The following is a 12,524-nucleotide window of genomic DNA, read 5'->3' as shown; positions in this document are numbered from 1 at the left end:
ATCGGGCTGTACCGCTAAAAGAAATATTAATTGTAAGCTAGAATTTTGAAGTATAAGTCTTTTGAATTTAAAGTGTAATTGAAAAAGAATACATGGGATTTTCTTTTACTAAGAGTATTTTTGAAAAGACTCTTTATTTCTAAAGAGAATCTTATATATAGTAAAAAGTATCTATAAATTTAGAGAGTAATTTTTTTATACACTTCAACAAGTTCTCTATTTTAATTCTTTATTTGTTTTTTTCCAATGAACATTTAATAATTTCTCCACTTGTTTTAGTTAAATATAATTTTTTTCATATATATTAATGACCAATCAATTCAAATGTAATTTGAAATTTTTAAATTGTAGAGTATTGAAATTTCTAATGTATTAATTGCACGCATTGTACATTAAGAATAGAGAGTAAGTTTGGCTCTCTAAATTTGGAGAGTCAAATGCACTCTCTACTTTAAAAAGTTAAAGCAGAGAGTTTATGGGAGTTTATTTTTAAGCATTGGCTCTTTAAAATAGATAGTATTTTGTATTTAAAGAGTCTTTTAGATATATTCTAATAATAGTAGGAATAAAGGAAATGGTAGATTAAAACAAGAGGAATGTGTTCTTCGTGAAGACCTGTTGTTTTAGCTTCTTAGATGTTTGTTTATAATAAGGAAATGCAATGTATTAAAGGGAGAGCAAGTTAGAACGAAATTACCGTGATTTATTATGGTTCGGATCTTTTAGTAGAAGTCGTTATGAATCAATCCCAATAGGAAAATAAAATTTATATAAAGTTGATTGTCATAGCTAAATGCTCTTGAGACGAATCATTTCAAGATCATCAATTGCCCGGCTAGTTGTCTAAAACATTTTATTTACCATGATGATCTTATTATTGCTAAACCTAACCCATAAATTTCTTTTATTTATTTATTTATTTATTTATTTATTTATTTATTTATTATTATTATTATTATTATTATTATTATTATTATTTTGTGATTGATAGTGATGTAAATCAGAAAAATGTCAAAAACTAGTCCATCCAAAGAGAGGAGAGTCTCAAATCTGTCCGCCATATATTACACCTTTTGAGTTAACTTATCATCATTTCTCAACACATTTGTGCCGTCCCATGTAGTCTATTCATATTCTATACGAAAAGACATTTGTAAATTTGTTTGTTACTATTACAAATAAATGATTTGGTCGATATCAATTACATATTTGCTAAAATTTGCAGCAGACAGCACAGTTTCCAACAAAAAAGTCGGCTAATTAGGCCTATATTTTCACCTAGTTTTTGTCTTATTAACGGCTCTTAAGAAGCATGCACATGTATGCAACTCTATAGATTTAGTTAATGAAAAATAGATATTCATTTCTTTACGATACTTGGGCAATGACCTGAATAGGAACTTGTTATCGTTCTTGTTATTTCGTTATTTATTTATCTTGTGGCATTTTTTGTTAATTTATGGGGTTAAAAAAATACTTGGTTTATCTTGAATTTGATTTGTTCAAGAACAATTCCATTTGTAAATAATGGGAGGTACCGAATGGTGTTCAGCCTCTCACAATGTATGACAAGCCCCACGTGAATTTAAAAATACCTAATCGTGGTCCTCACCTTTGTTATGAGTAGTGGGTAAAAGATGCGACAAAAAAATTCAGTACATGTAGCGTTGTCCTTTGTTCAAATGCAATTCGGCCTATTTATACTGACTTTGACCCTTTTAAAAGCAAGATAGTTTATTGATTACCCCCCCCCCCCCCAAATCTAAGACTATGTGAGCCTTAACCAAGAGTCCATTATGGTTTGGCTAGCGAGGTGGGCTGACCCGCATCATAGTTCAATTGGATATGATTACCCCGTGCATGGCATGCCCCTTCTTTAACTGTATAATAATAAAATTATTCGGAATTAACATGAGATATAGTTCGAGTTTATGGACTCCTACAATTTATTATTTTTTTTTTTTATAAAAGTCTATGTGGGTCTTTACAATCTAGTTTTTAAAAATTGTTGAGGCAGGTTGATCGATGACACGACCAATATTGTGACGTGGTCGTGTAATTATTGAGGGTCCTACCACAAGAAACTTTTGACATTCATGAGTGCTCGCTTTTTGTTTGTGGTGTTCAAAAGCAAACGAAGTATCCGGGGGAAGGAAAGAATGCGTGGATTCAAAGCTGACTGAATAAACATGGATTCAAGCAAAAAGAAAGAAATTACATTCTCAATTAAACTTAAAAGGTTAGTTGAAGAATGGTGGCCAAGCAATGCATCTATGAAACTTCAACATTTAGCGAAAATTGTATCGTTTTAGTTTCCAATATAGTGTTCCTTTCCAACATTTAAAGAAACAAGTTGATTTTCAACTAATTTAATTATAATTTATAATTAGTCGTAACTAGCACAAATCAGTCAAATCTTCACTAAATCATCGCGAGTCCATATTATAAACATATATGACTTAGGATTTTTAAGCATCCATCCGAGTATATATAAGTACTGACACGTGACAATGTAATAAAAATCTAAATTTTCAACGTAGGGATTGAGGATATGTAGTCCATGCATAAATAACTCACATTACACTGCAACTTTTCTCTCTTTCCCTCTCCGTTACATTTCTTTCTAACCCCGCATTGGCTATTCGCATAAAATTTTTTCTTTCACGCGCACGCTAATCCCATGTAGCTCACAAATATTTCATGCAAGCATCCCTCGTAGTTCAAGTAAATTTTTTTTTTTTTTAATATTTGGAATTCTAAATATTATTCTTTTATTATCACCAAGAAATTAAAAGTGATCTTAAAATGATATTAAAACAACTAATAAGATATGATTCTTGTTTTCCCTTTTAGCACTTAGGAAGTAGTACGAAGATCGTCCAATTATTCAATTTATTTAGGTAATAACTCCTCAAGGTATCTGAGACATTGCGTCAGTAGAACCGTTAGGTCAATGGAAGTACTAGTAGGTCATTGCTCAAAAAAATTTATAACATGGTCTCGTGATTTTATAACTTAAAAAGTGTTCATTGATAATGACATAGGTTCGTACAAAGTGAGCTCAAGATAGAATCACAAATAATGATTAATATTCTCGTCATTGATCAATGACATTCATGAAGTTTGTGTACCCTAGAATTCAAAGTCGCAATAGATAGCTCTTGTATTTCATTAAAAGCCAAACGATTATTACAATGTAAAGTTTTGAACGTATTTATGTATTTTGAGTTAAGAATTTACGAAAATAATTCATTAACTCCGTGGAGGAAAAATGCTTTGCATCTCTTAAGAGTATTAAAAGATATCCTTTCAGAACTTTGAAATTTCCCTTCGTATAAAGATAAAAAAAATTCCCTTTCTATAAAGCCCTTTCTATTTTTCAATAAACCAAAGCCGTTGGTTCAAATTTCATGACTGTTTTTCGTAATCGTAGACTGCACTTGCAGAAGAAATCTTTTCCATGGATGGCAGCATGGTCCCAGATTCATAATTTATTTTAAAATTTTATATGGCCAAAGCTTTCTTGGGATGTCAACATCTCAAAATCAGATGAGAATTTCAATTTAATCTGGGGCATTGAGAGGACAAATTAAGTGGAAAATGATTTAAATAGGGGCTACATCACGTTTTGAGTAGATTTAAAGAGACTTTTGCTCAGTAGAATATATTAGAAGAGGAACTGAGAAACAAAAATTAATACATGTAATCGACTCCAAATTTATTAAAAATAAGACATAATTTGTTATTATAATCTAATAATCATCAGTTAGCCATATGACATCGAATTTGTTCCTTGGCCTAGTACATAGTGCCCCTCAAACTATGGGAGTTGGCCATGCCCATCAACCCAACGGGTTCCATGAGGAAGGTGGTGCAAAGGAGGCTCTAGGGTTTGTTAAGGATGGTAGCAAGGGTCGGCAAGGGGGGGGGGGGGAATGAAATGCATTTTCATCTCAATCTTTACGAAAGAGATCGACAATCCATCAGAAAGTCTTTTCTGTAGAATGACTCTTAGAAGGTGAAAAAAGGCTTTTTATTCTGTCCCATATAGTGTATTACTATCAGCCCTATATATAAGGAGGAAGATGCCAAAAGCAAGAATATTGCCTAGTGACTAGAGTGAAGTTGTAACAAAGTAATCGAAGTATAATGTACATCTAAGATTACACTCTTTTCAGAAAGAGTTAACGTTTACTGATTATTGAGATTTGAGACTATTTCATAAGTCAAGTTCAATCATATCAACAAACATGTTAATAGACCGTGAAATCACAAAGACAAATGTACAGAACTCATCAATATATTATGTAGGACTTCACTAAGCAATGACTAATTATTTGTTCAAGAATATTTGCATGAATAATACTACACATATAGAGTTTGCCATTCATTTAGATTCCAATATCAATTCAAGTTACATTTGCAGTACTTTGAAAGCTGAAAATAAGGAAACAAACTCATTAAAAATATGGGGCATGCCAAAAGAAAAATTGCTTGCTTTGACTAAAAAAAAAAAAGGTGTCCAAAAAATCTTCCTTTATACAATAATTTGGTACCATCTCTTTAGAGTTTTCACAGTTTGGTACAGGTATCTCATAATTGGAATTGTGGGGGTGGGTTTAATGCAGATAAAAGTAAGTTCTGAGAATGCAGACATGATAAAGCTTGAAATCCCACCATCTGAGACTGGCTTGGCAAAGTCTTGTTGCAGTGAACAAGCATGTGGAGAAAATGTACCTGCAATATCATGATTGTTTATGTAGGTACAAAAGCTTCATTTCAATCTTGATATATAGAGACACACGATAATTATTACTTTATTTAACATTTTCTTTTCTTTTCTTATAAATGAAATATTCCCTACGTATAGGGAATAATTCACAGAATCCCTACATGTGGCGCATTGGTAGTACTTGTATGGTGCTTTGTCCGTCATATTTGGATTCAAACCAATGAAAAATTGTCAAGTATTGATCTGTAAAAATTTTGTCCAGTTTCTCAGTACTTGTCGCATAATATACACAGGCTGGCCCAAGACAGGTGTCATGCCAAAGTTGATCTTTTGCAATGCCAAACCATTCAAATCTGGTATATTTATGAAATTTTTATAAATATCAAGTCAGGTCATATCAGATTGCCTTGCAATCTTATTCAAAGGCTTTCTATTAACATCTAGAGTTTAATCTTCCATACCTTAAATATTATACCATTCAAACACGACATATAATTCTACACATTTGTAACATTTTTTCTTCACCTAACAAACTAAAGCTACATGATAAGATGTTACGACCTCATTTTCAAGACTTCAAAGTTGATTCTATTTTATATCTTTCCTAGAGAGAGACAATCAAACAATTTCCAATCATGATCCGTACAAATCGAATCATCCATAGAATATAAAAAAGAAACTCCAAAATTTTGGAGAACGCATGGATAGCTTGCAATTCTATTGTATTATCAATTATCAGAGTTTTGAAATGAATCTCATTAAAAATAAGATATTTTTGTCTCATGATGACTTGCTCCAATTCCATTGAGAAACTTTAGTTATTGGATTAACAAGTCCATATTATACTGCAACTTGTGGGTGGGGACAGTGGTACAAATGGCTCATCCTCATTTGTTAAGACATCTCATGTGTAAATATGGGCAGGTACATCTTAGATTACTCTAAATTATTTTATTAATTTCCTACATTCAAAATTTGAAATACTTTAAATGCATTTAGTTATAAAGAGAGAGTTTGGCTCTAAAATATAGATATTCAGTTTGAAGAACCAAACCCACTTTCTTAATTAAAATATTAATTTCAAAAGTTTTTTGAAACGTGATTTTAAGAATTGATTCTTTAAAATAGAGAAGAGTTTGGCTCTAAAATATAGATATTGAGTTTGAAGAACCAAACCCACTTTCTTAATTAAAATATTAATTTCAAAAGTTTTTTGAAACGTGATTTTAAGAATTGATTCTTTAAAATAGAGAAGAGTTTGGCTCTAAAATATAGATATTGAGTTTGAAGAACCAAACCCACTTTCTTAATTAAAATATTAATTTAAAAATTTTTTGAAACGTGATTTTAAGAATTGATTCTTTAAAATAGAGAACTCATCGTGTTTTTAAAGAGGTTTTGGAGATTCTTTAAGGTTACTTATTGTCCCTATAGCAAATGGCTCATCCCCATTCGTTAAGACATCTCATGTGCATATGGGTGGGCCCCTCTTAGATTGCTGCTTCTTAAGGTTACTTATTGTCCTTATCATTCTACCATTCCTTTGCTAATGCAACACGACACAATCATTCTTATTTCTCAATCTATTTGTTTATCAACACACAGTATTTCCAACAAAATAAGAAAAGTTTAAAGTTGGTTTCATTAATGAAAAGAAAACAATTTTGAAAATAAATAGAAACCAACAATTATACCTTTGATTGACTAAACAGAGTGAAAAAAATAATAATAATAAATAAATAAAAATCAACCGACCCTAAATCTATTGAAAATGAACTTGCATCTACTTCTAATGAATCGACCACGCAAATAGAGTGGACCCCAGAGAAGTTGGGTATAAGTGCTTTTTTTACATATAAAGCAAACACAAGACCGTTGCAAGAAGAAAACTCTTTTTGAGTGAGCTGTGCAAAGAAAAAAGAAAAAAGAGGACATGTCTCTCTGTCTTGTCACCTATTGTTTAACTTCACTAATATTTCTTTAATAAAGACACGTCCCTATGTTAATCAGCAGCCTTGAACAACATTTCAGCAGGGGTATTTGAGACTTTTTATAAGCAATATTATAACAACAGCATATTTTAACATCCCAGGCCCAAACATAAGTCAAACAATGGCATGCTTACCATAGAAGAGAGTTTAGAGTCTCGTCGCCAACTAATTATAAAAATTTCACGTGTTAAAATAAATCTGACGTACGTATGAAGGGACGAGGTAAGATACAAATATGAGGAAGTAAATTTCTCTCTTCTCTAAGTTTAACTGTTTAAGCTTATAGACAAGCTTGTTCATTCAACAGAAAAAAGATCACTAAGACCTTGTATCATCACACAGATACACATATTCATGTACAACACATACAGTCACATTAAATGATGGTTTAAAGATGCACACTGAAGTAAAGAATTAAGAACTTCCAAGGAGATGTAAGAAAGCCTAAAATAATAATGTGGGGAAGGGGGGGGGGGGGTCCAATTCCCATGTGATTAGATAAGGAAAGGCTAATAAGAAATTAATCAGGCCTAAGAGCAACAAATTCAATGCATTTTAATACAATTGTTAGCATTCATAGTAATGTGATGCAATAAGAGAAAAGACGAGAATTATTAACAGATGTTAAGACTAATAATATAATGCAGACACCAGAATAAATAATTGGCAACCGTATTGTACTAAATGGAATTTTGGCCATCATCCGATGGCCAAGACCTACATAACCTGAATTTTTTAAGGACATTATCTTGCATTTACCGTTCAGAGCAACAATATTTTCATGGCTAAGGCAGGCAAATGAGATTAGAGTTCAAAAGAAACAGCCAAAGACGGAATTTACTCTACCAGCCAAATGTCAAACTGAACCAGAAGATAAACACAGGTGAACAGTAAGCACATAAGTTAATGTCAATTTAAATAAAATTTAAAAGGAATCAGTTTGCATAAGATAGAGTTAAAAAGATCATATAAAACAAGAGGCAAAACAATGATAGATGGATGTTTAGTTAGAACAAAAGGATAACATATTTATACACATTCACTGGAATGTTATTATTACATAGAAATGACAAATTATGTATTCATAAAATGTCTGTTCTTCCTAGAAATATCAAAGAACATGAAGATTACCAAAACAGAATTCAGAAATAACCGAGAAAGAAGATTTATGAACGGATATGTTTGACAGATATTCAAACACACATAAGATGACAAAAGATATGCCATCAAATCCAAAGGGAATCTATAATTTTGACAAAGTCAGGGCTATCAATAATCAAGATTCAAGATCCCCTATTACGATATCATAGTTCATAATTCCATGCAATCTAGATAATCTATGCTATCAAATCACAAAGCCAAGATGATTCGGTTAAAGAGTTAATTCTTCTGTTTTTCATGTTCTTGGTCAGTGTCTGGTGTAATAGTTACAAACAGAATTACTGAGTTAGAATCAATCGATATGTTTTACCATAAAAGCAAGAGAGCATCATATGGTAACACCCCGTTCGAAGCAAGAATTGAAATAACTGAACCATATTAGAACCTCCAGTACTTTAATGCTGGTTCATTTAAAGTTAGAAGCAATCTGCCTAAGCCACATAGATAATAGGAAAGGAGAATTCCAGGCAAGAAATCTCAAAATGTTCAAGGAATTAAAACGGCGAGCTGTGATTTCCAAGGCACCTTACTACCTTAGCAATAAGTCTGAATTGAGAAATCCACTAAAGGTTTTAACATCTCCAAGCCGATGCAGAAATCAGATCCTTCCGTTGCCAGCAAAGAACAAGCGAAGACTGCCTTTTCTCTATGTTGAATCCCTGAACAGGTGTCCTCTTCACCACACAATCAGCTTGTGATTCTGTGAAGTTGCTAAATGTCACGGGGGAGAATCCGGATGACAAAAACAAAGTCCTCCAATGCTGCGTCTTTTCAGGAGCACGAAAACGCCGCATCACTATTTTCTCAATTCCTGGTTGGAGCAACAACCTTTCAATCTTCTGTAGAGCATCAATATTCAGATTGACAGCATCTAGAGATTCAAGCAGGTTCGAATAGGATTGAAGAGCATGAATTATATGGTTGGGAAATGGCAGGTCAATCCTATCGCATCCTCTGTCCACCGAAACCACAATTTTTGGGGACAGATGCTTAACAAAGCGAAGAACCAATGGTATTGACAACTGATAACTAGCAAGAGAACCAACTGGGAGATTCACTGCTATAGCTTCATTCTCCGACACTTGAAAAGGCAGAGACCAAGAACCAGAATTCAAAGATTCAATACTCATAACCTCAAACTCAAGTACAACATTGATTTCGTTAGCAAAATGAATTAGATTTTCCCGAGTGAGGCTGAGCTCTAGCTGATCGTGGGTTGAGGGACACATAAATGCAGTGATTTTAAGCGCCGGTGCACCCTCCCTCCTTAATGCAAGCTCCTGCATCAGTGAGGCCCATTGCCCACCATAACCAATATCAAAATCCACAACATGAATTCTATCAAATCCTCCCACGACTTCAAGGAGGGCTTGGTTGCAAGTAAAATTGGCAAATTGTACAAGGGGTGAGATCTCAGAGAAAGATTTGTAGGCGCCAATTTTGAAAATGAGACTAAAAGGTGATGCAGAGGCGGTAGAAGGGACCATATTGTTGTTATTATGAATAGTCAATTGCAACGCCTCCTTGCAATAGAAAGCAGCCCTTTGGAAAGGCTTGCCAATGGGAGAGACCTGGTGATTGAGCCGCGCCAATATCTCTTGTGCAAGTATAGGATCCCCTATCTGGACCAACTCTGTGGCCTTGTAAAGCTGATCAATTATAGCCTGTTGTTGCTGTTGCAGATGGCAATATGCTAAATCATCCTCACACATCTTTGTCTTTGGTCCTGGCCCCATTGCTCTGGGTGGCCTTTGCTGCAGAAGTAACTGACGCTGATAAGACATTGGTTGCTGATGCTGGACTTGTTTTCCCATCAACGGCTCTTTCCCAGGAACTGAAAACGGCCCTTTCGGTATTTGACTACCTGGCTCGAGTTCTTCTCTTGCAGTCCCCGGGTTGTGTCTTTTTGCCTGGGGTGGCATGAAAAGATTCTGTTCATGCTGGTTTGCATATGAAGATGGAAAGAAAAAAGTTTGGTTTTGTGGATATTGAGTTTGGTGCTGGTTCATCAGCGTCTGTGCGGTGAAAATTGGAGCCTTCATTTCTGTAGAATCAAATGTAGTTGTAATGGGTCCAAGATTGCCAGATACTGAAGAAAACATGTTATTCTGAGAGCTGGGAAACTTAGAATTATTTGAATGATTTGAAGATGAATTCGAAAACAAACCAATCTTTTCATTGTTGGAACTCTTGCTGGGAGAACTAGAGTTGTGCATAAAATTTGAACCAAACTGAGCAACTGGGTCCGTACCAAAGGCTTGATCCACCACCCCAAAACCACCGTTGAACTCAAACTCCACCGTGGGCGGCGGCGGGGCAGTCCCAATTTGAAGAACCTTGTTCAGGCTGCCCATTTCCGGGTCATCCACATCCCCCATGATCAACCGCAGAATGGACTGCTCATGGCTTGGCGAGGCCACCGCAGACTCCGACAGCACGCTCTCCCACTCGTCCATTGCACATTTTCCGGCGGTGCTTCCGGAGGCGGCGGTGGCCACAGTCCCAATCTCGAGAGATGGATGAACAGGCAGTAACTGAGAAACAACTCCCGCGTTAGAGCTGGTGGCAGTAGTGGAGTCTTGCTGCCTTTTCAAGGATGGGCTTTTCTGGTTGTTACCTGAAACCGCCGCCACCCCGGCCGTGTCAGTGGAAGAAGCCCCACCACCAGCTATGCCGCCGCCGCCGCCGTTTCCTAAAGATGAAGACAGGGTTGAAGAAGATATAGCACTGCTGGGACTCCTTGCAATATCAAGTACAGATGTAGGCTCACCAGAGCTATTCAAAACACAATTACCGTTCAAATTATTGCTACCCCACCAAGATGAATTATCCCTAATATTACTATTATTGAAAGCAAGCTCTAAATCCACCCCCGTCCCCTCAAATTCAAAGGGTAAGGGCATCCCCTTCATCTAATAATCAAACCCACAAAATCAATTCCTCCCTCCAGCTTTAAAAACAAGAAAATCAAAAAGAAAATACAAAAGAGCACTTGTTACATACACGGTGCATGTATGTATATATTTCAAGATTTACTACCTATATTTTTTCTTGCTTATCTGAAGAAAAAATGTATATTGTGTAGAGAAATGGGTGAAGTTTTCTTCTTTTCTTTGTCTATCCCATATAGTACTAGTTTCTCTGTCTTGTGTTGTCTGTCATGGATGCGTGCAACGTAAAAAAGTAGTAAAGTGCACCCCATCCATTCATCTAATTTTATTTTTTTCTTTTTTCTTTTTTCTTTTTTTTTTTTTTTTTTTTTGGGGAGGTTTGTTTTGTTTAACGAGTTAATTTTTGTGGCTTGTCTGTAAACGCACGCAGTTAACTATGGAGCTACGGTTTATTCTGTCTTTGTCCAGCCCCATGTGCAGATACGGCGCGTCTTCTCCAGACCAATGGTAAAATCTATTAGTAAGTAAGTCCATTCTTTCAAAAATTCATTTTTTTAAAATTCATTTTCAATCACATATTTTTTAATAAAATAATATTGCATATAAATTCAATTTTTTTTTTAATTTTTGAACTACACATTCACCATCAATCACTATTTTAAAAAACATTATTTCACTTAAAATAAGGCTAAATTGATGTATATGGGATGATAACTGGATATGACCAATATTGGGGCTTTCGTTTAAGAGGCTCAATCAAAGCAAAAATTTATTTTAAAACACTATGAATTATCCTTTTAGTTAGATAGCCTAAAGATACAAAGAAAAGGAAAATCGATTTCTAAATTACTAAAATATCTTTGTATATAAAAAGACATAATGCCTTAATTCCTCTTTCAATTTTCATTTAACATTAATTCAATTTTAGCTTCCTTTTTTCCACAGTCAGGTCGACATCTCCATACAATTATTCTTCTTTTTTATCATCATTCTCTCTTTGATGAAACCCTAAAATCTACTACAGTCATTCTCTTGAACACTCACTTTGTTGAAATAAGTAATTAAAGTTTACAGTATTCTTAACATTTGAAGAATAAGGGAACGTAATGTTAAATTTCAATATTTGGCCTGCTTTCTTTTTCAATTTTCTTGAATCACATGTGATTTGTGTTTATGGTGTTCATTTGTCAATAATGATTTTGAATTCATTTTATCAATGAATTAGAGCTTTGATATGGTTGCTTTCCAATCTTTTTTATTACTCCTTATTTTTTAAGTGAACATGTTGGTAAACACATGTTTGACTATTCTATTTGTTATTCTACCGTGAATCATATATTTCATTTTTCCTATCCAGAACAACTTATATATCGTTTTCTCTACAAATCATAGCGACATATATATCGTTATCAATAATGTACAAATTTTGACATTTGATAAAATATATTATGGATTCAATTTGTTATTTAGTTGAATACGAGTAGTCAGTTAAAAGTGCTTGAAAATGAAAATATATAGTAAATGGCAAAGGAAAACATCGCTTATTCTTGTTTCGAAAACAATTTCTTATGTGAACATGTATGATAAAGTTACAGAGATGTTAAAGGTCGATATAATGCTATACAAAATGGAGATGTCAACTCTTGTTCTTGTAATTTCTAAGGCTCAAACTGTAATAAAACTGCTCATGTTCACTCCATTTGTAAATGCCAAATAGCTGGTGGTAAAACTTAAAGTTGTAATATTATC

At 34.0% G+C, this 12,524-nt stretch overlaps 1 protein-coding gene across 2 annotated transcripts; it reads right to left on the bottom strand.

The window, feature by feature from the left end:
* Window positions 1–7,990: 7,990 nt before the first annotated feature.
* On the bottom strand, window positions 7,991–11,052 carry LOC111387241 (scarecrow-like protein 27). Of its 2 annotated transcripts, none has more exons than XM_023011788.1 (2): window positions 10,052–11,052; window positions 7,991–9,973 (listed from the first exon to the last, which is right to left on the bottom strand). In XM_023011788.1, the coding sequence occupies exons 1-2, from the start codon at window positions 10,794–10,796 to the stop codon at window positions 8,457–8,459; spliced, it is 2,262 nt and encodes a 753-aa protein (XP_022867556.1). In that variant the 5' UTR covers window positions 10,797–11,052; the 3' UTR covers window positions 7,991–8,456. The 2 variants fall into 2 exon arrangements, with proteins under 2 accessions (XP_022867556.1, XP_022867562.1); XM_023011794.1 differs by having other exon boundaries at window positions 7,991–9,928.
* Window positions 11,053–12,524: the final 1,472 nt, after the last annotated feature.

The sequence above is a fragment of the Olea europaea genome, chromosome 3 (genome assembly GCF_002742605.1).
Source record: "Olea europaea var. sylvestris chromosome 3, O_europaea_v1, whole genome shotgun sequence".
In the NCBI taxonomy this organism is placed as follows: Eukaryota; Viridiplantae; Streptophyta; class Magnoliopsida; order Lamiales; family Oleaceae; genus Olea; species Olea europaea.
The sequence above is the reverse complement of the archived record's forward strand: the minus strand, read 5'-3'. Positions and strand labels throughout refer to the sequence as shown.